General features: G+C 44.2%; 1 protein-coding gene across 3 annotated transcripts in view; it reads left to right on the top strand.

Annotated features, from left to right (window-relative positions):
• TP63 (tumor protein p63) overlaps nt 1-25,295 on the top strand; it is a 104,253-nt gene that overhangs the window by 38,295 nt on the left and 40,663 nt on the right. For all 3 annotated transcript variants that reach the window (XM_009931665.2, XM_075417346.1, XM_075417347.1), the window contains one exon: nt 16,393-16,647. In XM_009931665.2, the coding sequence (XP_009929967.1) occupies nt 16,393-16,647 (255 nt within the window). The remainder of the gene's footprint in view (nt 1-16,392; nt 16,648-25,295) is intronic.

The following is a 25,295-nucleotide window of genomic DNA, read 5'->3' as shown; positions in this document are numbered from 1 at the left end:
CTTTGAAATAAAATTTTAAATTGGAGAGTGAGGGGTCCCCTCCCAACCAAAGCCCGTTCCTCAGGGTGCTTTGTCCAGCCGCCCCACGATGCTCGTTTCCTGCTTGCAGATGCCGAGCTCTGCCCTCCGCACCCGCCGGTGGTGCGGCACGCTACACCCCACAGCCTGGAACCAGCCCTTGCACAAGCCCTGGCATGGGCTTGCGTGGTCAGGGCGGCGAGCTCGCACCATTGCTCATGGCCCTACGGTGCCCATGCCCGCAAGCGCGGTCCCCAGTGCTGCAGTGAGATAACGAGTTCCTCCCAAACGGGGAAAAATCTGGTTGAGAAAAGCTGAGATAGAGGAGAAGGATATTTGAAAGTGAATCACAGCCCTGAAAGGCTAGAGGGAGAACCTGCCCCAACCACCTTTCCAGCTCAGTCTAACCCAGCATTTGATCTGGGTTGACTGTAAAAACGATTAAATTCTTTATTGGCAGAGCACTGGACTTGATGACCCTGGAGATCTGTTCCTGCGTGTTTATGAGTAGGAGATGTGAAAAGGAGAGAGACGTTGGGGCGGTTATCATGGGATGATGAAGTGCTGATGAACTGGAATCCTTTGGATCTTATTGTGTCTTTCTACCTTATCTCCTCATCTGGAATTTTAGGTGTTGCGCACAAATGTTTGCAGGGAGCGTACTCAAAATTGGATGTGAAGAGGCTATCTGCAAGTTTGTCCAGTCTTGTCCCAGTTTCCTGGATGCTGGGAAGGGAGATGAATGTGACAGATATTCTCTTTGGGGACTCTGGATGCTTCTGCAGTTTGGTTGAGATGATGATGAGGAGTTTGGAGCATTTGCTAAAATCAAGTTAAAGCGTTGCCAAAAGAATAAACACATCTTGTTCAAATACTGATAAGAAATATGTGCCATGACTTTTGATTGTATCCTTCAGCCTTCCAAAAGTTCTTCCTGCTCTTTGTGGGAGAGAGCCAAATTAAAGAATCTCTTTCCGTTAAGATTTTTATCATAGTTTTGGGAGGGGAGTGGGGGAAACTAGTTTTATACTAAAACATCTTGTGTTCTGCTTTATGGCATTTTGGCAGCATTCCTTCACACTGGAAATTAAGAAAAACTGTATACAGATTGCTGCAAACGTCTTTGAGAGTTAGGATACTCTATTCAGAAGGGTGCATTTTTGGTTTTTTTTTTTTTTTCCCTCTTAGATTTTTTAAATAATAATTCAGATTCATGTGTTTGAGCTGTAGTGCCCAGGAACGGCGTCCTTCCACTTTGCAGGAGCGGACATGTGGGTCCTGGGGTGGCCTGGAAGGATGTCCTGAGGAAGATTTACCTCCTCAGTGGGAGGAACCTTTCTTGAACCTATCTGTGACCTTGGTCAGCAAACATTATTTCAAGGTTAAGGAATTTGGAAATTGACCTGTAGCTCATTTTTGAGCATCAGCTTCATTGGTGTGCAGTGTAAGTGTGACTGAAGCTTATCGTTGCTGTCAACCTGGATTTGGCTACGAACCACTGAAGAGGACAAAGCCATAGTCCTTCTGGTGCTGTTTTCTTTGGCTGGTTTTGCCACATGGCAGTGGTCACCCTGACTGCCTTTGGCAAAGGCTCTTGCCCTCCTGCTGCCTGTTCTCTGCAGCCCTTGGCCAGCCTTGAGGTGAAGGAAGCGATCTCTGAGGGACGCTTCCTGATCACTCCCCGGAAGAGCAACCCACCTACTCCCTTCCTCCAGCCCAGAGGTACCAGGGAGAAAGGTTCATCTCTGCACTACCCTCTGTGCCCCACACCTCATCCTACCCCAAGATGAAAGCTCTTGGATAGATGCTCTATGAAGCCTAATGAATTCCTCAAGAAAGGTTTCGGCTAAACCTGATTCTCTCTCCTGGTCCTTCATCCTCTAATTTCTGACAGTGTCTTGGGATTCTGCTGGCTCTGAGCAGGCAAACATCTCCCAGTCCTTGGGAGGAAACCTCTCCCAGAGTTGTACAGGGTTCAGGTAGGAGCCCTGTGCCTTTCAGTGGCCTCTATTGAAATGTTATCAACGCCCCGTATGTTTTGGCACCGTCTCCCACTAGGACCGAGAAATAGGGAGATGCATTGGGGGTTGTGTTCCTTGACAGTGTCCAGCTCTAATTCCAGCTACACTACTTGTGTATCCTTCCTTTGTTTTTGCTGTAATTGCACTAAAGAGACTGAAGTCTTTATCATGTGACATCTTCTGTGCAGGCTTGTGAGGCACGTGTTTTATCCGTGGCCTGCAAAGGTCTTCTGCAAGCTTGCAGATGCCCTGTATAACAAGGTACTTTTTCCTCTGAGAGATTTTAAAACTGCAGTCTGTTTGCAAACGTTTAGCCTGAGATAGAAAAGCCTAAGGTTATATATGTGTATATCTTTTGTTTGGAGAGACTGAGTGGATGCTACTACCCTGTTTGGGTCTGCTGATGAAGACACTGAAGTAGTCTAGAGATGCGGGTAGCGGGAAGCTGAGACCTGTCCCTTGCAGTGTGATCCCATCTCCCTCCTAGCTGAAACAAGAGGACCACTCTGGGGGAGAAATGCAGGGAAGATAAGAGTTGAGTGTGTTTCCAACAAGAATCCAAACACTTGTTATTGGAGCAGGTTTGTCATGCAATGGGTGGTCTTCTGTTGTTTCAGGATAGGGTACGGAAAAATTTTGATGATAATCAGCCTTGATAGCAGAGGTGATGTGACTCCCAACGTTGAGCAGTGAATCGGGGATGTTACCTGGAGAAATCCTTTCCTTGATTTAGATAAAAGAACTGGACCTCACCAGTCTAAGGCTGTGGGTGTAGCCCAGAAATAAGTGATTGTAACCTGCATATGGATGGAAAGAATGAATGAGTGTGTCCTTCAACAGAAAAAAAATGACATAATGTCCATCTGTACAACTTGAACTTCTCAGTGTGCGGCATGCAATACATCCACATAAATTGGGATGGTTTGGCTGTGCATAAAGTGTCCTTACTGCTCAGTACCACCTGTGTTTTGCAGTTTGCACAGTAATGCACTTACACTGCACATCAGGTTGGAAACTGCATCTCCACTTTACAATTTTATGTGCTGAAAATGGGGTTAATAAGCAGTATGAAATTAGGGACAGAGGATCTTCTTGGTTGCTGGCAACTGTTAGCTTTTTTCATCTGGCAAGAAACTAATACCAGGTATTATCCAGAATGAAAAGGTTTCACTGTGAGAGGTGGAAAAGAGCTGCTGTTGCAGTGCGCTGATGGCATTTTACATCTTCAACCGGTGGTTGTAACTGATAACCCTTTTTTGTTTGCTGCAAGTTGGCCTCAGATGAGACAGGATGAAATTATCCATATACTTTCTCTTTGTGATTGTTCCTTAGGGAATACAAGAACAGCTGTTTCGACTGGTTATTTTTACCAGTATGATGGCTTGAATCTTTCACAGTGTCACCAACACCTGAATTCTCTGATTTCTTCTGACACAAGCCCAGTTATGTTATTGCCTACCTCCCCCAGGAGCTGTTTTTCTTTTTTTACTTTGTCTTTTTCAGTAACGAAGTAATGGTTTTCAGTCAAGTGAAACTGTTTTTCTTCTCTCCCTGTCCCTGAGCAGAGACATACAACAAAAGGAAACTTTGTCTGCTTTCTGTATGTGTTTCAGCCTATCTGGTGGCAACCTTTTGGGTTGCATCTGCCAAGTTATGCCTAGTGGAAGGTTTTTTTTCCAGTCATGGCTTTTTTTTTTTTTTTCTCCTGAGAGGCAGAAGCCTCGCTACTTCCATGAGGAAGATGGCATGTGGATGTGGGATGTGAGAGGGTGTAAGCCATGTGCTTTGCGCTTGCTTTCCTCTGGAAGATGTTGACTATAACTAATGGCGAAACTACTTATTCCACTATCATGAAGGGCTGGATAAAAGTGGGTGTTGTCTGGCTCAAGGCAAATTTTAAATTCTATTTACAAAATGTTCCCACTAAAAAAAAAAAATCTGGAAACGCTTCAGAAAGAAGCTCTTGCACCGGTGGATTTGTGTTAGACATTGTTAAGCCCTGTTATTTTTCTGGCACTGCCTCCAATGCCTCTTGAGAATGTGCAGAGTAGGCAATAAAACAAATGCAGCTCTTAAAGTGAGGTTGCATAAATCCTTGGAAAGGAGAGGAGCTGCTCATATACCCACAGCAATGCTCCACTTCATCCTCTCCAGCAGAGAAGTGAGCTCAAGCTCTTTGTTTGTGCCACTTGGCCTGGATTAGTGTCAAGTCACTTTTGGTATGAAGTGGAATTAAGAGGAAAATAATTTCTCCTGAAGTGTGTTGAGGTTCAACTTTTCTTCACTTGTACATGTTTTCTAGAGTCTCTGTTGTCTCAGTGCCACGATCGCCTCACAGTCCCTCGACAACTAGCAAAGGCCATGATCTTTAGCGTGATATGTGGCTCAGCCATGGTTAGGCGTGTGGGTGGGTCTCTCGAAGTAAATAAACTTGCAGTTCTTCAAAAAGTTCCTGTTTTGGTTTGGTTTCTTCAGCTAGAGTATTAAATGATTTCTGAGAAGCCCTTCAAATTTTAGTCTCCCAAGCGGAGCTTCCCATCAGAGCTTTGCTGTGCTGGGAGAAGATGCTGTAACTCTCAGAGGGATTAAAGGGCAGCTTTCCAGTAGGGGCAAACCACAGGATAAAGCCTTAGTAGAGCAGCCCAGGACTAATAGGAGTTTACAGGTTGTGATTTGGTTGCAAGCTACTGAGAAGGAAGGGCAGCGAAACATAGGGGTGAACCCATTTCTTATAAACAGAATGGCTCCTGGCGGAGAGTCCCAGCTCGCTCCTGAAGAAGAGCCTGTCAGAGGCTTTCCAGGTTTAGCTTAGCCGCTTGCAATTACCTTGAGCAATGAGCTAATAGAGCCAGATGAGGTTGAAGACTGGGGTTTTATTTCCGCAAGGCTTCTTTAAGGAGTGAAATCAGTAAGAAGTGACTGTTCGGGAAGTCTCAGATAAGACACGTGAAAGCTTTAGTTCCTTGGCGTCGGCCAAGTAAACTTGAATCCTCTTTCGGAACTTTAATCTAAACTTGATGGTTTTGTTTGAAATTACTGACCATTGTTACGAGATCCATGACCACTCAAGCAACAAAAACACGGGATACGTGGGAGTTTTGGTTGTTGTTTTTTTTCAGTTTGTACAAGGTTTGGTTTGGGAGTTGATCCAAGAATACTCAACGATATCTAGTATTTTAGCAAATCCCCTGCTGCTGCTGTTTCACCTAGAGTCTTACTCGTAAAACTAAAGAAGCGGTGTTTTAACCAGGATGTGCATGTTAGTATCTAGAGTAGATGGCTCAAGGTGTGATGTATTTCTGGGCTTGTGCTCAGTTGTCCGCTCTGTTTGGAAGTGGACCCAAGTGGCAAGGCTGAGCATGCTTGAAAATTAATGCATTGATTGGAGCCCAGCAGCCTTTTGGGATTGATTCCAGAGTTTGGATTCGGATTAAACTTCCCCTCAAGGACTTTGGGAAGTGGTATACATGGGGACCTGGTGAAATTTGAGAGGAGTCCAACTTCCTCAAGATGGCAAGAATACAAATGTTTTTACCAAGGGCAAGAAAGTGGGAGGAAACACCCAGTTTAGGGAGGGAAGGGGAAATATTTTATGGTGGGGTAGTGTCTGGGAATGAAAGGGATGGATTGTGTCTCAGCAGATATGAATCTTTCAGTTTTAATCCACATATAGGAAGTAAATACAAAGAATCTTGCCGACTTCTGGGAATGGGGAGAGGGGAGGAGGTACAGCACTGGGTTTTTTGGCTGTGCTGAGGCAGAAATCTCTGTGCTGCAGAGCTGCAGCCCGGCTGTGTAAGGGATCTGATGCACAGGGCTGGTGTGCGACGCCTCTGGGGAGGAGGCAAACAGAGCAGTAGGAAAAGGTGGATGAGCTCTCTCAGCCTGTAGCTTTATAGGACTTAAGCATGCTGCCAACAAAGGTGTCAAGTCAGCAAGCAGATCTCTTTGCTGCGTGGAAAATGACTAAAAGTGTTTAATCATTTTGCTTGGGTTTTAACTTTTCTTTTTTAGGTGTTGTGACTTCTTTGTGCATCACAAAATACTTTTTGGGTGCGACTGCTCAAAGAAAATAACAAAATTCTGACTGTTCTGTAAAAATTGGATTTTGTAGATTTAAGTTGTGTCTCTGAGATCCTCAGTAGCCTCTGCAAGCCTTTGCTGTGATTTCTCACTGCTGCAGTTTTATCCATACCATGAGAATTGATGCCCTCAGCAGCGCTGGTGGTGACTGACTAGAACTAAATAGATGAGTGAATTTCCCTCCACTCTCTTGCAGCAGCATATAGTGTGCAAGAAGTTCTTAAAAAGGAAGCTAGAACATGCACTGGCTGGGTGTAATCTAATATGTAGCAAACAGGAAACTACTACTTGAATATTACGGTGGGAAAGCTGTTGCGATGAGTCTTTGTCAGTCCACTATACTGTGTGTCTGAAAGGAACTGTGTATGTTCAAATTGGAGGGGTGTAGGGAGTTGAACGTGGTATTGGATGGAAATTAGTAGGTATGTTGTTACTCAAAAAAACTGCAAGAACCCCTTTCTGTCTTTGGCTATTGAAATCACTTGCAGTCAGGGTAACTGTCAGGGCAAAAGGCTAGAAATTCTTTGCAGTTAGCTTAGCTAACTTGCTTATTGCAAGAAGCCACCACTATAACTATGGAAGGTCTGTCTGAGTAGAAAATGTTCCTGTCTTTCTGCTAATGTGAGCGATTCCACATTGAACAATGAGTCTGTCAACTTCTCAGTTTGCATTGTGAAAGGTCTGTCCAGCTGAGTAGCTCAAATGTAGATCTCCAAAGCTGTGCCTTGTATAAGTGACTGTGGCACCATGTGTCTTAGCGTTTGCTGTATCAGTGGTATTGGTCAGGGAGGGAAGTGCTCGAAAGTGGGTTTGGTGGTGCTGTGAGATATTGGGGGGCCCATACCAGAGAGCCCTGTGGAAATCCTGCATATGCAGAATATGTGATAACGCGATTTAAACGGTTAGGGAAAATATTCTTGATGGTTGTAAGGCTGATGGAGTAAAGTCACTGTCAAAGAAGTGCTGCCATTGCATGCGCATTGTGTTTGTGTACACACCCCCCCCCTCTCGAAGACCAGCTTTTAGGTCTGGTGAATGCACAGCCGGGCATCTTTGGAAAACACCATATAGAACTCCTGCTCATCCCCTAGGAGTAAGTCACAGCAGTGATGTGAAGCCGTGTTCCTGACGTGTGCCGCAGAGGGAAGGTTAGGGTGCTCTCCCGACTTCATGCACGCTGCTCTTCTGAACCCCAGCAGATCCCTGGGTGTAGGCAACACCAGCTTGGTGCAGGTCAGGAGCTGCTTTAATATACAAAATAAAGTGTTGGAAGGCAAAGCACTGCCTCCTTTTGTTCTCTACAGTTGGGGCATAATCAGAATTTGGCAGCCAGTCCTCTTGACTCCCCACTCAATCTTGAAAGCTTCTCAGTCTGCTGTTTGGTGTCTCAGGATTTTGAGAACGTCATCTAGAAGTTTTCTTGCTTGATTTGGACAGATGAAATGGTCAATACAATAGAAAATCCAGTAGATCATCTGTTTAATCTATAGGGACTCCTGTGCTGCAACGTAACCCCTTTCCTTTGCTTGCTCTAACTTGTTTTAATTTGCCCTTTGCCCTCCTATAACTCTTTTTATGAATTCTTATATTCTGTAGTTGCACCGTGCTTCAAAGAGTGGGTGTGGGGGGTTTATGTGTGTGGCGGCTTTTTCTTTTTTCTTTTTTTTTGTGTGTGTGTGTATTACTGCTTGATTTATTTAACTTGCAGATAATCTGAATTTCTTGTTCTGACTAAATTGCTACCTAACGAGTGTTTTATCTTGGTGTCTGAAAGCTGGCATATTCTAATTCTTCTTGAGCATAATGATGAATTTTGGAGCTAACTTCAACTCCTAGTGCTATTCTGACCCTGATTATTCGTTGTCCCTGTGCCCTATGGCCATACTTTGGTGGTTACAGTGTCTGCAGCCTTTCACTGTGGATGACACACAGATATCCTGTCCAGCCTAACGCTGCCCTCTCAACACAATAAAATGCTGCATGTCTGAAAGGACTGATAACCATCCACGGTTACCATCCAGTAAAGAGTTCAAGAAACAAGGCAGGTTTAATCAAATACTGGAGTTTTCCTCTCCTCCCCACCTCCCCCTCTGTATTTTCATCGGTTCCTCTTATATTTAACGATTTATTTTTTTTAATGCAACTTTTCAACATGGCTGTACAAACTCAGCACATAGGATTTCTGGATGCGCTGCCAAGCTGTAATCCTACAGCTCTTAGCCACTGAAATTGGGCAAAAATGCCTTGCTGAAATCTTGCAGTCTTTTTCTGGTTTTCCGGATGTAGATCTTTGTCTTCAGTTATGTTTACATCTCTTGGGAGCGTGAGGGGGTGACTTTCCAAATCGTCGGTACTTTATGGCTCTTCAGATCTTTGTTGATACTGTGCTGTCCAGCTGGTAATAGGAGAACATAGGAAGCTCTTGGCCTCGCTTTAGTTTTAGGAAGTGGAGTGTTTGGGTTATTAATCAACTTGCTTTAAGATCATGGAGTTCTGATGTCTCCGGATTTCTTACACCTAATAGAGATGACATTATATGATTATTTTTTTTATTCCCTCTTCTCTTTTTGTTTAGATGTTTTCCAATTAGATGTCAAATTGCCGTGCACAAGCTCAGAGTAAAGAAATGGCTGTCTGTGTGAGGAGGGGGGTGGATCTTGGACTCTTTCCTGTTTTAAACTGTCTGAATTTTCAAAATAACTAAGCGTAGTCTAGATACTCAAATGAAGGCCTGTGTAAAATGGTCTTTCAGAAACAAAGTTGATTTCTATGCAAGGAGAACTTTTTTTCTAGACCCTAATTAGCAGTCTTTTTTTTTTTTTTATAAAAGCCTGTAATACAGCTCTAGGAAAGTCAGTGATATTATTTTTCTAATCACTGGAAAATATTTAGAAATACTTACACAGTATAGGATGTCTAGACTTAATATTAGTGTGAAGTGGGATGCACTGTCATTCTGATAATCCTCAAATTAGATAAGCTCTTTTACGTGAACCTGTGGCAGGTGCTAGGAGTCAGGAATTACAGGCATTCCTGCTTTGGGCTGTGCTTGTTTTAAAAGGCACCCTGCTTCTGGCTGAAAAAATACTTTTTGCTGAGTTAAATGAATTAACCAAGGGGCACAACTCAAAATTTAGCTATAAAAGAAAAACAATTACAGCTGGGGGAAGAGACGACTCCAAAGCTTACAAACTGTATGGGTGGACAGGAACCTCACATTGCTTTACTTGAATATGTCTTATTCTCCAAGCCCACAAATACCTGCATATGTGGACTTTAACTTGAAGAAAAAGTTATGCTGAGTTCAACAGAACTGTGTCTCAGTGGAAATGTGGGCTGCAGCCTTACTGGGTATGGCTCTTAAAATTGTGCTGCTTGTGTGAACCTAAAGGGTGTAGATGTGGCATGATGTGCATACCGGAATAGCTCATCCCAGCAAAAATCATCCAGACTTACCCCACCCCCCTTCCCCTCCCAGTATACAAACCATAGCATTTTTCAAGTGTGGCGGTGTGTGTTTGCGAATTACTGATGTGCACGGATTTCTCCTGTTTAGTATACGTAGTGTGTTGTCTACCGAGCTGGCCATGGCCAAAGGGCTGGTTGGTGACACCCAGATGGGAAGGGGTGCTCTATTAAGTAGACAGAGCAGGCAATTTTTTAAGCTTGCATTTCTGAACTTTAAACATGGTGGTACGGTTTCAGTTGGTCACTTAACGTTGTCTGGGTTAGAAGGCAGTTGTTGTTTTCTTTCTCCCTCTCTTTTTTTTTTTCTCCTCAGCTGGGTGGAATGAAGGTCTCTGTTTTCTTTAGGTTGTGCTTTATGTGTTTAGGTGGTGTTGGAAGCTGTCCAGGCAACCTGCTGGGGTTATCTTACTACTTAACATGAAATACCTGTGCAGGACAATTGTGGAGAGAGAGATAGATAGATAAATATATACACACACACACTCCCTTTTTTTTTTTTTTTTTGGTGGGTTTTTTTTTTTTCTTCCCAGGAGGCTCACCCTCTTTGGAAGAAGAACATTTTTTCCTTTATTATTCTTGAATTTAGTTTCTTTAAAATTACTGTGGTCGTGCTTATTGCTTAGCCCTGTATATCTCAGATAGATCCCCTTCTAAATAATATTGGAGATAGTATGCAGAAATATAAAAACCTGCTTACAGGTGGCATTGAGCTGAGGAGACATTAAATGTTTGGGTATGGTGCAGCAGGTCTAGTAGCCAGGACAGGAGTTACTGACTCCAGGGTCTCTTCTAGTCCAACGCACTCCATCACGCTGGGAACCTGTAGTGCAACTGGTGTATGAAATAGTCTCCTCTTTTCCTGTAAAAAGCAATGACCCAACAGTAAGATTACTCAAATCAGATTGATTTGTTATAGTGCTAGAAGCCATGACACATGGTAATTAGCACTTAGGAGTTACAGTGCCTGGGAACCTATCTTGGTAATTGTTGATATCTTTGGTTGAACCAAAGTTATTTGCTCCCTCACTTTTAATATTGAGTATATGGCGCACATTATCATCTTATCTGTGGACTTCCGAATGTTTTATGTATTTAGCTACACAGTAGGTGTGGGGAAAAAACCTCTTCAAAATAGACCTACAGGATTTGTTTCCATTTTAAAAAAGGAGCTGGAGGGAGTGCAGAGGCAGTGAGACCTGCCACTGGCACCCTGGCTCTCTGTGGGGATCTGGGCTTGAGCTGGTGTTGAAAAGACTGTACGCATCCTCCCCTCACAGCTTGGAGGGGACCAGAGCGATGTCCAAACTGAGCTTGGTCCTCCTGAAAGGAGTGCAGTCCAGATGCATGCGAGCTGAGTGGAAAGTCTGATGCATAAAAACATTTTTCAGTCTCCCTTTTTGATGAGAAAAGAGGCTAGAGATGCAAACCAAATCACATGTTTCATTGCGATGAGTGAGTTAGATATCTCTTTTGGCTTCAGCCCTGATCTAAGCTGAGAGGCATGGGTGGAGCCCTTTCTTTCTTGGCACTTCTTTGCAATGGCACAAGCAGCGCACCTACATCGGATACTGCATCAGCTGCCTTCTGAGCAACTGGCAAAGCTGTGCAGTCTTGCAGTCAGCAGTATCTTGATTAATAATTGTGATAGAAGCACTTCAGCTCAACAGAAGTGCTAAATCCTTTGCTAGGTAGGTTTGAAAAACTAGGCTGATTTAAATCTTTCTTGATATGTTTGAGGTGTCTGTCTTCTGGTTTGGATAGGCATTGAACACTCTGGGAAATATTTATCCTGCTGCTTTTAAGAGAACTGTTCTCCAACAGGAATCTGAGCCTTTACCTGGTCTAGCAGTGAAATATCACTGTAAGCTGCATCCTACTAGTCCTGCAACTATTAGCCTTGGTACATCAGTTGTGGTGCAGTTAAGGACAAAGCACAGAATTAGTAGTGCCTTGCAAAATCTTCTGGTTGCTAACAACCATGATAGTTTATTAGTTTCATCATCTCATACTGTCGGAGGATAAACACCAGTGGTGATGTTTTGCAAGGCTTTTTGGGTAGATGGACAATGCTCTTAAGCTGTATGGGTCCAGCAGTGAGAAGTAAAATTTTGTCAGTACGTGTGCACAACGTAGATGCATGTTCTTTTGGAGACATGGAGAAGGGTTTGGATGGAGCAGAGGCATCTACGTGTTCTACACCTGAAGGTGGTAACTTTTCCTTTATTTTCTCAAGTGGAAAAACTCTCAAAACTTTCTCTGAAAGGTTGATAACTGGGTAGTTAATAACTGGAGCTGTGTATTTTAGGGGATTTTTGATGTGGAAGTCCCCTTGAAAACTTTTCTTCCCTTATGCTGCTTCCTTCATGCCTTCACACCGGGGGTGCCTTTGCAGATCTATCTCATAACCTTATCAGTTAACAAAATGGGCTTAAAATCAGGCTGTGACCATAGAACTTAGGGTGGGTTCTTGCTGTGGGGCAGGATGAGAAGGGGCCCAGTTTGGGTGGGCTGGGGTGTCTTCCCTGTCACATCAGCTCTGCCGAGCAAGCGTGGTGGAGCATTTGCATTGCCCTCTTGTGGCAAGTGCCCTGGAGCTGCTGGGTCAGGAGGCTCTCTGTATTACCTCATCCGTGGCATTAGTGAAGGAGATCTCACCTCCCAACAGCAGACCATGATTAAATAAATCTGCAGTTTTCAGTCTGGGTTTTAATTCGGCAGCCTCTCCAGTGAAACCATGGCTTTCCTAATCTAGAAGCGTGAGTTAGCATAAAAACCTGAAAGTGAAGCTGATGGGATGTAGGAAGTGAAACCTATAGTTCAAGATACATTATTGAAACAAGGTTCCAAAATACATAGTCAAAGGTCTAATTGCAGCTGTCTAATTATTTGTGGTTTAACTCACCTGATGGTTTTTGTAATGCCTCAGCGATATTAATCCTTTCAGAAACTTGATGGGGGGGGAAAAAAAATAGAGAACAAAGACACTGAAAATTAGATAATCTGTCCTTTCAGCCTTGCATGCATTTCTCAGTTTTCCACCAAATAGCATTCTGATTCTGCCAGGAGTTGGTGGTGGGACTACATCCTGCAGTTGTTCAAAAAAACCCCACAGCAAAATGTGAGCGTGTGCTAAACTGTAGGCTACCAACGTGGCAAGAATTAATCGCTGAATGAAACGCTGTTGTGTTTCTGTCTGGAAATGGTGAACGGAGGCTGTGTGTGTGTGTGCAGACACAGCCTGCAGACCCCTCCTGGAGCCCACAGCCCCTTGCTCTCTTTGTTCTCGCCATCCGCAGCGTGGCTGGGGCGAAGGGGTTTTATTGCTGTGGTGGGTGAATTCCCGCACACGCCTTCCCCGGGCCTGCTGCCCCTCTAATTGTTGTGTTGTCACAAGGCGTGTGCCTCAGAAAGCCTTATCTGATTCCTCCAAAAGCCTTGCAAGCAATTCAGATGTTGACCCCCTGAGCGCAAACAACTCTCCGAGCCGCCCGCCTTGGGGCACAGCTTCCAGACGAGGTTTGGTGCTCGTGTGTGTGCAAAGCCGGCGGCTGCTGGCTTTGTCACCGGGGCTGGAGCACCTGCCTGGGGAGGGGACCCAGGGGCCAGGGAAGGTGAAAGGCTGGTGGGACTCGCAGGGGGAGAAGGAGAGTCTGACAGCTGCTTGTGTCAGCGCGGGGATAAGTGCAAGGAGATTAATAGTTATTTAAAGAGCAAATGGGGACATGGCATTCGGCTGTGGCATGCGAGTGTATAAATGTGGTGGAATGGCTGCTCCACTGGTAACATTTAGACAGATGGTCCCTGGACTCAGAGGAATGAAAAGGATCTTTGATTCTCTTAAGGATATCTTAAATTTTAATGGGGCACGGTTTTTTTTTGGGGGGTTTTTTTCGGTTTTTTTTTTAAATTGCCTTGCAGGCAGCACCTCCAGCATTTCCAGATAGTACTGTCTTGTTAATACCGACTGCCTGTTTGGCCATCTTTCTCCATCATCTTAAATAGCCTGGGATTAGAGTGAATAGTTTTTAAGTGAAAGCTGAAACACTATTGTTTTCCTGTCTGTGTGTAGGAGCTGGTTTAGGAGACTGTTTTCATCACAGCCATCTTTTCATCATTCTGCTGGTTAGGGAGTGTGTCTGATGCTAATCTCCATGAGAAATGAAACAACTGAGTGATATCTCTACATTTTTAAGAAATCTTCAAGTCTTATTAGGTATTCTGGGGCAGGAGGACAGGGAGGTTTGTTTTTTGATTAAATATAAAATTATTGAGCGGGCAAAAGACTGTTCCTGGTGCAATACATCAGCATTCTGTCTCTTTCCATACACAGTTAGCCTCAAAGGAAAACATGTACCAAAAGTCCATTAAATAGGTCTTGGTTGGCTGAATAGCCTGCAGGAGATGAGACCTAACTGTCATCTGCATTGCTAAAGCAGCAATCTCCTTTTGGAGAAGAACCACCAGTCTGGATCGCTTTTTCCTGAGTCAACAGTTTAGCACTCTTGGAGTCCAATTGCAGATACTTGTTTACCCACCTTAGAGGGGTGTTGGGCATCTATAACATCCCTGCTGCTATTGTTGGGAAACTGAGGCAGGGAGGGCAAATGACTAACCTGAGGCAACATGGAGAGTCACTGGTTCACCCAGGATTAGGACTCAATATGTAATTGCTTTTATTACTCTGCTGCCTGAAGGCCTCAGACAAAACGGAGGCCCATTAAGCGGAGTGCGTTTTACATAGCGAGGAGCAATCCTTGCCCTGCAGACCTTGATCCTGAAGTAGGCTGAGGGTGGAGGGGGAGGTGAGGTGGCTTGCTCAAGGACACAGCACCTTGCTGACAAAGCAAGGGAGGGAACCAGCTCTCCTTTCTCTCTGCAGACCATCCTAGTTCCCAAAATGAAGTCCCCTGTGCTGTTTCCCCCCTAGACCTTCTCCTTCCCAGAACAGTTCATAGCATCAAGCTGATCCATCTCTCAAAGGTCCCGTGTGCCTCATTGAAGACCCCAGAGCCACTAGCCTCTCCTTGAGGTTTTCATTAAAACCCCATGAAATATCAGCCTCTTCCAGTGAAACAGACAGAAACCTAAGGAAAAGCTGTAATTGGTGGTTTAAAGTTTTCTACTTCCTCCTCTTCTGGAAGGCCAGCTGAAAGCGTAAAGTGTTTGGGCATAGGGAGGGCAAAGTGACCAGCCTGTTTTCCTCCATGGCTGAAATGACTGGCAAAACTGGGTGTTAAATGGCTTGTTCAAAGTCTCCGGGGAGCTCAGCAGATAGCCTGTGCCATTCCCTTGATGCTGTGCATCTCGAAGCTTCAGTAGGGCTGGTGGGATTCCCAGTATTGGGAAACCTTTTTGTTACGGGTCTGGCGGCTGCTGCTCTGTCTCAGGGAACCTTCGCTGCTTAGCTGCTAATAGCGAGTTGTCTCTGGAAAAGGAGCAACTGTTGGAAAGAAGATGTAAGTCAGGAGCAGACTGACTGAAATGCTGAGAGATACATGAGCTTGATGGGTCTGGGGGGACTGAAGCTATGGGATGTGGAGGGGCATAAGGTGCTTGAATGACAGGAAGAGCCTGAGTCCCTTCTGCCATGTCATCAGCTCACAGCAGAACCAGGTGTATTTTTTGCTGCATGTTCCCAGGTGATCCCAGAGCTGTTGGGGATGGGTACCACAAACATTTTGGATGTTTCTCTCTCTAAGCTGGGCACATGCAATGTCCTTTGGGTGCACACAAGGACGAGACTACGTGTACCTGGCTGAACCCCATGTACCACTTGCCTGCTACCCTGTCTCCGTGGCCAATGCTGGGTACTTTGGAGGATTAAAAGAGCGGGGTAGTTGTGTAACTCGCTCTCCCCAGAGTACTTTCCCAGTTTCCAGCTGTTAGTGGTTCAGAATTTTAAAATCAGATACACTTGCCCTGATGGATTTTTCTCCAGCAGAACTTGTCCGATGCCTTTGTGAACATATGTAGGCTTTTAGTATCCATAGCATTTTGTTGCAGAAAACTTATTTTTATTTGTGGACTTTGTGAAGAACCACTCTGTATGTGTTTAAGCCAAAATCCTGCTCAAGACGTTTTCTTGTTCCCCAACTCCTCAACTAAGAGAGCATGAAAATTAATTTCCTATTTGTTTGATTTTTTTTTTTTGTACCATTTAAGATTTTATCCACTTCTGTCATAGTGAGTTCCACCTCTCTCCTCAATGTCTTTTTTCCAGGCTGAAAGTGGGGCAACCTGGTTAAGTGCTGTGAACCTTTTCTCTAGTGAGTCACACGTCAGCCCAGTTACTACCTGAGCTGGAGATCCTAAATGTCACGGTGCCTAGCAGGAGTGGATCCCCAAGGAGAGGAGCAGTCTTTGGGTAGAGCAGGAGACCATCAGAGATGATGTAGCCTTGTGCAAGCTAGAGACAGTTGCACTGCAATGCACCTAGTGTTTTTTGTCAGGTTATAGAAGTCTCTTCAAAAAAGTCTTGGTCTGGGTGTTGCTAGACATAGGGTGCCTTTCTCCTTGTGATGGTTTTCTGCCCAGCAAATCACCTCCTTGTTTATGTGCAAGCTCTTTTCCCAGCTCTGCTGTTGATCTACCGTGTGACTGTGAGAAACTTTCCTTCTTTCTGTTTCAATCACTGATTTAAAATGCTGTATATCCTCCGCCGATCTCCCTCCTCTTGGTGTGACACATGTTCGCTGGTGGTGAGATCACACTGAGTATCCTCCATCGTGAAGGCCATGCCGCGGCTAGCCAGCCTGTCCTAACGTTGCTTCTGTAACACTCCTGTGCATCTCTTTGCCTCTAGCCACAGTACACGAACCTGGGGCTCCTGAACAGCATGGACCAGCAGATCCAGAATGGCTCTTCCTCCACCAGCCCCTACAACACGGAGCACGCGCAGAACAGCGTCACGGCCCCCTCGCCTTACGCCCAGCCCAGCTCGACTTTTGATGCCCTCTCGCCCTCCCCAGCCATCCCTTCTAACACAGACTACCCAGGACCTCACAGCTTTGATGTATCATTTCAACAGTCCAGCACAGCAAAGTCAGCAACGTGGACGGTAAGGATGTGGCATGGCTTTTCTCCTTCTCTGGCTTCGGTCCCAATGCTGGTAGTGACACTCTTTGTATGATACATATCCAGCTTGTGCAAGAACGGAGTGACCCGTGTCCTCTTCAGTGCATGGCATGTCACACAGAAGGGAGAGATTTATCTTGGCTGCTCTGGCAGGGTGTGGTGGGAATTAAACCCCAATAATATCACTAAATCCCCCATGAATAAAACGCGTTTCAAAAAGGTAGTCGTCGAAAGACCGTGTGTGATGAAACTGTGGCTCTTCATTTGGGTCTAGCAGGTGTGCTGGATTAAAACATGGGGTGGGCATAAGCTTCAGCGCTTCTCTTGTCTTTCCTCAGCACCCATGGGTTTGGCACGGGGGGCTGTGCCAGCAGGAGGGAGGTGATGCTCCTTGCTCTGACCCATGGAGTGTGGGGCTTTCTCTTTCTCAGGGTACTTACCCTCTTGCAGCTGGTGTGGGAACCCTAGTGTCGCCAGCTTGGGTCAGCCTTGTGGTATTTGGGTCATTTGTATATATGTATTTCAAATTTTTTTTTTTTTTTTTTCCTTAACACTCTGCTCTTGCTGTCAGAATTTTTATCAAAATATCTATGGAGCTTAAAACTTGCAGCCCAGCTCCTGCTTTCTGGTGGAGCTGGCTTGATTGTTCAAGCTCTAGAAACTTTGTAGCCCAGGACAGAGTACTGCTGGAGCTGTATGTCCTGTCGGAGTTTAGGGCTCTAGAGTAGAGATGTTTGCAATGGAGAGTACTGCTGTCTTAAAGATGTTCAGTATTTGCATTACTCTCCTTCAGGCACTTGGGGTAGGTGCAGTGAATAACGTCCTACCCCATGCTACCTGAATAACAGAAGGGACTTTTTTTTTAAAATTTTTTTTAAAGCAAAAAAGATGCCCTTTTTACTGAAAGTGAAGAGCGTTAAAATAGTGTGGGTTTTTTTCTTTTTTAATCTGAGGAACTACTTCGATTTCAGATTTAAATACAATCTAGCTGGAACTGCAGCTAACAAAAAAAACTTGCAGCCCTGCCAGAAAAGCAGCAGAGCCCATGTGCTCCACTCTGGAACAGGATGACACATAACAATAAAGCACTGTAAGTTTGCATCCCTTTATATTATGAAAGCCTTTTCCAGTAAAATTTGTCTAAAACCAGTAACAATAGCTTTGTTCAGAAAATCATGTTAAATGGGGTTAAAATATGATAGGTTTGCTCAAAACCAAATTTTTCATTTGTTAATGCATAAAAGGATAAAGGATTTTTAAGTGAGGTAGAAACTGCACCTTTTCCTTATCTGCATTGGGAGTGATGACCTGCTGTAGTTCACACTTGTTTTCATGCCCAGGTTTCTCCCCTTACACTCCATGCAGTATTTATTTTCACTTCCCTTTAGGTAAGAAAATAGTTGGTCAGCTCTGCTTTCCATTGCTCTGAGCAAGAAAACGCCACCCTTGGATTTTTACAGGCTGTGCTGGACAGGGTCCTTTGAAGGAGATGTGAAAAGATTTTTTTGATACATACGGTACAAAGAAATATCTAACGCAGCTGCAGGGAACCAGAGTGTTTGATGCTGTCCTTTCAAAAGACCGCTTTCCGTAGTTGAAATGAGGTTTGAATGCATGTAGTAGGCTGTTCCAGCAGAGCTGAAGATGTGTGAGCTTAAAGTTAAGCAAGCACTTGAGCTGTTTCACTGTAGTGATAGCAACTTGCTGGGGTAGAAGTGGAGGCTGAGTTTTAATGTGGATGTGGGTAGTAGTCAAAGATCAGATTACGTGCTGGCTTTAAAAAATAAATAAAACTACTCCTTGGTGACTACAGTCACCAAACATGTGCAGCCTGGGAGAAGGCATGTTTAGCCTCCCATCCTTTTCTTTTGCCCTGATGTAGACCAGGAGGTGTGCTCTGGTGAAGGAGGGCAGATGAAGGCGAAGAGTTGCAGGTGTGCTCCCTGTACCTGTTGCAGTCTGTCTAGACAGAAGTCCGTGTATTTTACTAAAGGAATGGGCTCCTGAGCAGCTCTCTGATCAGGGAGCAGTGAGTGCAGTTCAGGTGTCCCTGAGCTGAGCCAAGTGACCTAGATTTAGCTGCTCGTGCAGGAGCTGGCAGTGTGCTACATATTCACAGTGGATGATGACAGCCTTGCGGTGGTGGCTGCGGACCTTCAATCAATATGCCTTTCACAGTAGAGCATCTTTCTATCTTCGGAGCTCTGCCCTTCTGCTAATTAATCCACCAACTCATTTCACATAGGCTCTTGAGCCGTTGGTAATATATGTTCGACAGCTTTATCAGTGGGGTGGGTGGGGAAGGACGTGAAGGCTCTTTCCTGCTGCCGTCCTGAGAAATGTGGAAACATACGTGAAATGTTGATGAAAGGAGGAGTGATTGCCCCATCCTCTCAGTGAGAGCAAGTTCTCGGAGTTGCTCACCCTGCCACCCCCCCCATGTGACTTCATACACTTTGATTAATGCCTGCTTTCTTTTTTTTTTTTAATGATGGATTAGGAACTTACCCAACTGGAAGAGTTTCTTCCACTGCACTGACCTATTAAAAATTTAATTACTTGATGGCTCCACCCTTATTAAGAGCCCAAAACTTGAAAGCCTTGTTTCTTAGTTCTTTTTTTCCCCGTCCTGACAGTCTGCAGGGTAACAGTATTAAGTAAGGAAATCCATTGTATCGCACTTTCCCCTGTTTGGGAGAGGATGAGCCAGGCTGACCCACCTTGCCCTGCTGGGAAGGCTTGGCGGTGACTGGCAGGGGATCTGCTGTCCTGGCTGACAGTGCACTTCACCTGAGCTCCTCAGAGCTTCTGGGCTGAGTCATGTCAGATTAGGTCATGGGAGCGAAGGTTGTGGGCTTGGTAAAATGACTGGGTTATTTCTTTAAAAACTAAGAGCTGCTTTCATGGGAGGATGAGACCTGTAAAGATGCTTCAGATTTCTTGGCCACTTTGTGCATTTAGCTCCCAATCTGTGCATTGGAGGCAAATAATTCTTTTCTTTCCCCCTAAAATATCCTTCCTGCCCCGCCTCCGAGTTCTGCAGACTCTCTCTGTGGGGCAGGTTTATTGTCCTAGGACAGCGGGCACTCTTTGCCAAATCATCAGTATTGGTATGGGATAGGCTGGGAGGAAGAGGAGTGCAACATGGGGATTGCTCCTCTGCTCGGCTTTGTGATGGGCCCCTAGTGAAAAAGGGAAAACAAAGAAAAAAAAAAAAAAAAAAGGCCAAAAATTGCAGAGAGAAACACTAGCTGCTGCTAGGTGAGGGTGATTTCATATGTATGAGCAGTTCACTTTGAAAATATTACAAATTTTCTCGCTGAAGTCTTTCATGACCTTAAGTAGGAATTCCAGTAAAACGTGCTGTCTAATCAGGTATAGCTCTTCATTTGTATGCAGTGTTGAACTAATTAATGATGACAAATTGAGATTGGATTGCAGAGGACTTTATAGGCATCCTTGATTTTTTTTTTCTTTTAATTAATGACCTGGAACACAAGTAAGAATATAAGCAGGTTAATCAGTCTTTTCAAAAGGAAAATCTTTAATAATTGAAACTCTACTAGAGTGTTTAAAAACAAAAGCCTTAATAGTCTGAACTGCACAAAGTTCCTCACATGCATACTCCTGTTACAATAAAACCTTCCTGAAAATCACTGCTGCGAAGGAAGAACCACTCATCGTTTTGTAATGCTGAGATAGACCAGGTCACTGAGGTTGAGCGAGAAGCCCTATGAATTGGGTGAAGTAAGAATTTACCCAGAACTGTTTCTCATTTATTGTGGGATGTTTCCTCCGTGAGAACTCTCATATTCCCATGCCTTGCCATATCTCCTCCCGTTTCTGCAGCAGAAGAAAACAAGGCATTTCAAAAGTGTGCCACCTCAGAGTTTTTTTTTTTTTTCTTTGTGGAAGTAAGTTGTGTGCCGATCTTCCCCACCCATGCTGAGTGCAAATAAATAAATAAACAACTGCACTGGCTTTTCCCCCCCAAAAGAGATTTGGCAATCGCCTGTCACTAGCAGAACCTGTTACATGGGGAAGAACATGATTGCAGTAGGAAAGTAAAAATTAAAATAGTATGTCAAGGTAAGTAAAAGTTAACATTACTGCCAAACACTAGCTATCAAAAAATTAATCGGACCCACCCATCCCCATCAGCAAGACACCACCTTACAAGTCATGAGACTTCTTTTAAAGACGAACAGGTTCTTCTTTTTCTCCACCAGGTTTTTGAGCCTTTAGGGTGCATCTACTAAATCTTTTAATGCTTTTCTTGGTAGTCACAATGGTTAAGGAAAAAGAAGGTAGAAATATCTTTAAGTTTTTAAATGAAAACAGAAATTTATTTGCAAATTTTCGATTCTGCTGAAGACATACACCTAGCCCTGCAAGAGTTGCATAATTTAAGTGCTGGCAATACCGGAGTTTAGCCCTTTATTCTCATGCCCTGCAGTAGGCTGGAGCTGAGCTGGGTTGGTCCTTGCAGGGCTTTGTTATGAAACCTGGAGCTCTGCAAAGCTGCAATCTGTGTTCCAGTTGGGCTCACTGGTTCTCCTGTTCTCAATAAACTCCCCTGTACCTACAGCTATAAGAAAATGTTCAGATTTCGGGCTTTCTTTGCTATAGAAAAGCTGGATAACAGCCTATGCAACATGCATGAAAGCAAGTACATAGGTTGTGCTGGCTGGGCTTAGTGGATTTGGAAAAATTGCATTTTAAGGAAAGTGAAAGGAATGCACTTAAATTAGTCCACGCGAGCAATAACAGGTTCCTGTGGTGGAGAGTACAAATTCCTTGGCTGGGCCATCTCAGTCTTTTTGTTTCAGATTGATTCCTTCCATTTCCATTTAAAATATATTCTGTGTCCTGAACCACCTGGTAAAATTGGGAAAATTTTTTTCCCAATCTCTATAAAATGAATTAGAGGAACGTGCACAAGCATAGTAAAGCAGTGAGAGGGCAATTAGATGTGTGCATCGCCTTGACTCAACAGTCCTTAATAATGTGTTCAGTGTTCCCTTAAATAATCTGTTCAAATAGTGCATTGTTTCAATAACACTGATAATATCCAGTATTGTCCCAGCTGCCGACTCTCTCTCTGCATCATACGCAACTACTTTTTTTTCTTTTTTTTTTTTAGAGGATGGCAACTCTCCCATTGAATGAACATGTGGGGATGTGCTAGGTGTTGATGTGAAACCTTAGCTTTGCTATTCCTTGGTGGTGTGTCCATCAGTGCAATTTGAGCTTTCCGATTTTACCTTTAAAAATAATATTAAAAGCTGCTAGGAGAAGGGGAGTGGAAGTGGTCTTGTTACAGGATTTCGAATTTCCCTATCCTTAGAGGCTCCTAGTCAGCAATGATGTTGGCTGTATTAGATTAGAGAAGGGTCCTTGTAAAAGAAAGACTCATTTGTGCAGAGGGTCTGCAGACCTTGCCAAGCACTGAAATCGGTCAGCTCCTGGGCACTCTGCTAATCGTTTCATGTCTTTAAATGCAGGCTTTCTCTTCATCCTAGCTGGTTGCCCGGAAAAGTCAATTTTGCTGGTGATAACCCCACCTTGTTACAGCAGGAGTGAGGAAGGGAAACAATGCCTGTTGTCTAGAGGGAGAGAAGGGAACTGGAAGGAGAAGGCAGCAGAGGAGGAGATGGGCTTGCAGCCTTTGGGTGTGCAGGTTGTAGGCTGCTAAGGCTGATGCAATGGTGTGAGCTAAGGGCTTGGCTCTTCACTGATCTCAGCGAAGCAGGAGCGCTTCCATATTTGGGCATTTGTCTCTCGTGAGAAGTGGTGAGAATTGGCTTCCTCAAGCTCTCTGTAGCCATGCCTGCCTGAAGAGGCTGTTTCCAGCACATGTTGCCTCTTGGCGTGGAGCAGGCAGGGTGGGCATTTGTTGCCACCATCATTCTCATGCACGGAGAGGTTGAGATTGAGCTTTCCTGCTTGGAGAGTTAGTGAAGTGCGTTGCTCTCTGTGTGAGATTACAGGGCATAATGCTAAGGCTGTTGAGGCATATGCAACTTTTCCTAGGTCATCTACCTGGAAACAGAGGAGCCGTGCTTGTTGTCTTTGAAGGAGGTGCCTTTCTCACGGCAAGGAGGTGTTTTCAAGCTAGCAAAGCTGGGAAGAACCAGTTCACCTGTGAGAACCAGCCAGGAGGGGCCCGCTGGCTTCTGTTTGGGTTTTTATGCTTGAGCAAAAGGAGATCTGAGTGCATTAGGTTCCCATTAGAATATAATTGTGCTTTTTGCCCCTAATCTCTTTGTCATGTATATTTTGTTTTTATTAGCAGTTATCTTCCCCTGTTACTCCTTACCAGCAGCTCTACAGATCTGTGTAATAGTGTCCAGACAATGTCTTGTGAGTTGTCTTGCTTTTTTCTTTTCCTTGTGAATTCCTTATTGTGAAGTAAGGGCATGCTGTCAGGGGCAGTGGGTGCCCCACACAGCTAACAGTGCCTAGGAAGGACGACAAGGGAAGTAGTTTGCTTTCTGATTAAATGAAGCAGTACCTGTCGGCACCAGGAACAGAAAATTTGGGTCTTCTGACTTGCAATGGTGCGTGTTCTGCTCTTCAAACAGCATAGTTAGTGTTGGGCACCAGCATGTCTGACTGGCTGAGAGAAAGCAGGCTTCAGGTGGTGTGAATGCCCTCCTCTTTTGATTGGGATTTAGCCTCTTGGTCGCTATGTTTGTAATTAATTCTGTCCCAGTGTAACAGGAGACCAGTTAGAGCTCACTGCAGCCTTCCCTGGATCTGCAAGTGAAAAACACTGAGACATTAGGGTCAGACCCAGTAGGCTGGAGAAAGTGGTCATGGGGGAGGAGTTGTGCTCTCCAGAGGGGCAGAAACGTCCCTCTGACGTTTTGCACAAGCAATTTCTAGTTGTGCTGGCATCACGCTCTCTTTTCTTTTTATTCCTTTCAGAAATTTTCTTTTTGTAAGGTTTTAGTTATTTTTGAAGAAAAATTCAGAGGGAGAGAATTAAGTGCAAGAAACTTATTTTGATTCTTAATGAGAATTTTTTTGTCGAGGAAGAAGTGTTAATTAAACATAATTTTTCATCAACGCAGCTTGCACAAAAAAGCCCCACCTACTTTCATGAGAAAGGAATAAAAAGAGTCATAATCCTGGATTAGGTATCTTTCACTACACATATAAAAACAACACCGTGTGAAAAGGGGGAAAATATATATGTATACACACACACCAAACATACCAATGCACCTCTAGCAGTATTACCAAAGGAATTAACTTTACAAGAAACAGCCACAGCCTGGAAAGAAGCCATTTTTCAAATAAAAGCTGAATGAGACTTGTGGTTTCTGAGAACTATGAGAAGGAAGGGTTAAAAAAACATTTGCAGATAAGAATAGCTGATGTGGGGAGATGAGTGAACATCTTGAAGTAGGGGAGGGTCACTATTTAAATCACCTTTTTCTTTTTTTTTCTTCTCCTCTTAGTTAAAAATTGGCTTCTACCAAGAACAACATGTAGGATTAATGTAGTACTTTAAATCTTCAAAGTGCTGCACAAACATTACTTCCCTAATCGACAAACACCTTTGCTGGCTAGGCAAATCAGGCATGTAGTTGCCATTTTAGAGAAGGGAAACCAAGGTGCCAGAAATGCCAAATCTTCCAAACTAGTAGATTTCTGGAGTGGTTTTTTTTGCCGCCTCCTTTTCTTTTCTTTTCTTTTTTTTTTTTTTTTTTTTTGCTGGTTTTGGGGTTTTTTGTTGGAATTTTTTTTTTTTTTTTTGGTGGTCTGTAGCATGGGGGCTGCCTCTAGGCTGGTTTGTAAAAGCTGCTGAGGTCTCCTGGATTTTACAAGTGCTAAGCATGCAAAGCAGCCTGGCGGAGCTCGAACGCGGCATTGGCAGAGTCACCTCCTCACCTTTGCAGAGGTCACAGCTAGCTGGGCCAGAAGGGAGGCAGCCCGCTCCGGGGCAAGGAGGGTTTCCTAAGGGGTGGCCAGTTTCCCCCATACCATTGAGCTGTGTAGCTTAAACTGTGTCAACTGAGCACTGTTACAAGATGTTTCAACCCTGCAGAAAACTTTGTGCAAAAATATTTGCATGACTATTTAATAAGTGACTTTTGGGTAAAGGTTTTCAGGTAAGCTGGCGCAAGAGGCATTGCTCGCCTTGCAGCAAAGACCACCCTTGGAGATGATCATTACTTTCCTTAGGTCAGCTGAAATGTCGCAGTTGTCATAGACGTCATTTCTGTGCCAACTTTATACAGAACAAGCAGCAAGTTGGTGGTGTGCTGAAGCAAGCACAATTTTACTTGTGTTGCATTGGTGGTGCTCTGTATGCTGAGGGTTCAGCTTGGCAGACTGTACATTATGAAGAAATGTCCTACTTCTTTTTTAAAGAAGTGTCCTCAGTAGAGATGGCTTCTGTATAGAAAGAGCATGAACTTTATTATGCAATGGAAATCTTTTCATGAGGTTTTGTTATGTGCAGGCGTGTCAGATTTATTATTGTAAACACAAAAGGATAGCTCACCAAGTAAAAGCTTAGATCCTCTTGCAAATAGACCTCAGTATTGATACAAACTTCAGCATTTCCAGCTGTCAAAGACAACACTTAAATATTGGAGCAAAGCTCTGTGGAGCCACAGG

Source organism: Opisthocomus hoazin, chromosome 4, assembly GCF_030867145.1.
Source record: "Opisthocomus hoazin isolate bOpiHoa1 chromosome 4, bOpiHoa1.hap1, whole genome shotgun sequence".
NCBI lineage: Eukaryota > Metazoa > Chordata > Aves > Opisthocomiformes > Opisthocomidae > Opisthocomus > Opisthocomus hoazin.
Note: the sequence above shows the minus strand (reverse complement) of the source record. Positions and strands in the feature narration are given on the sequence as shown.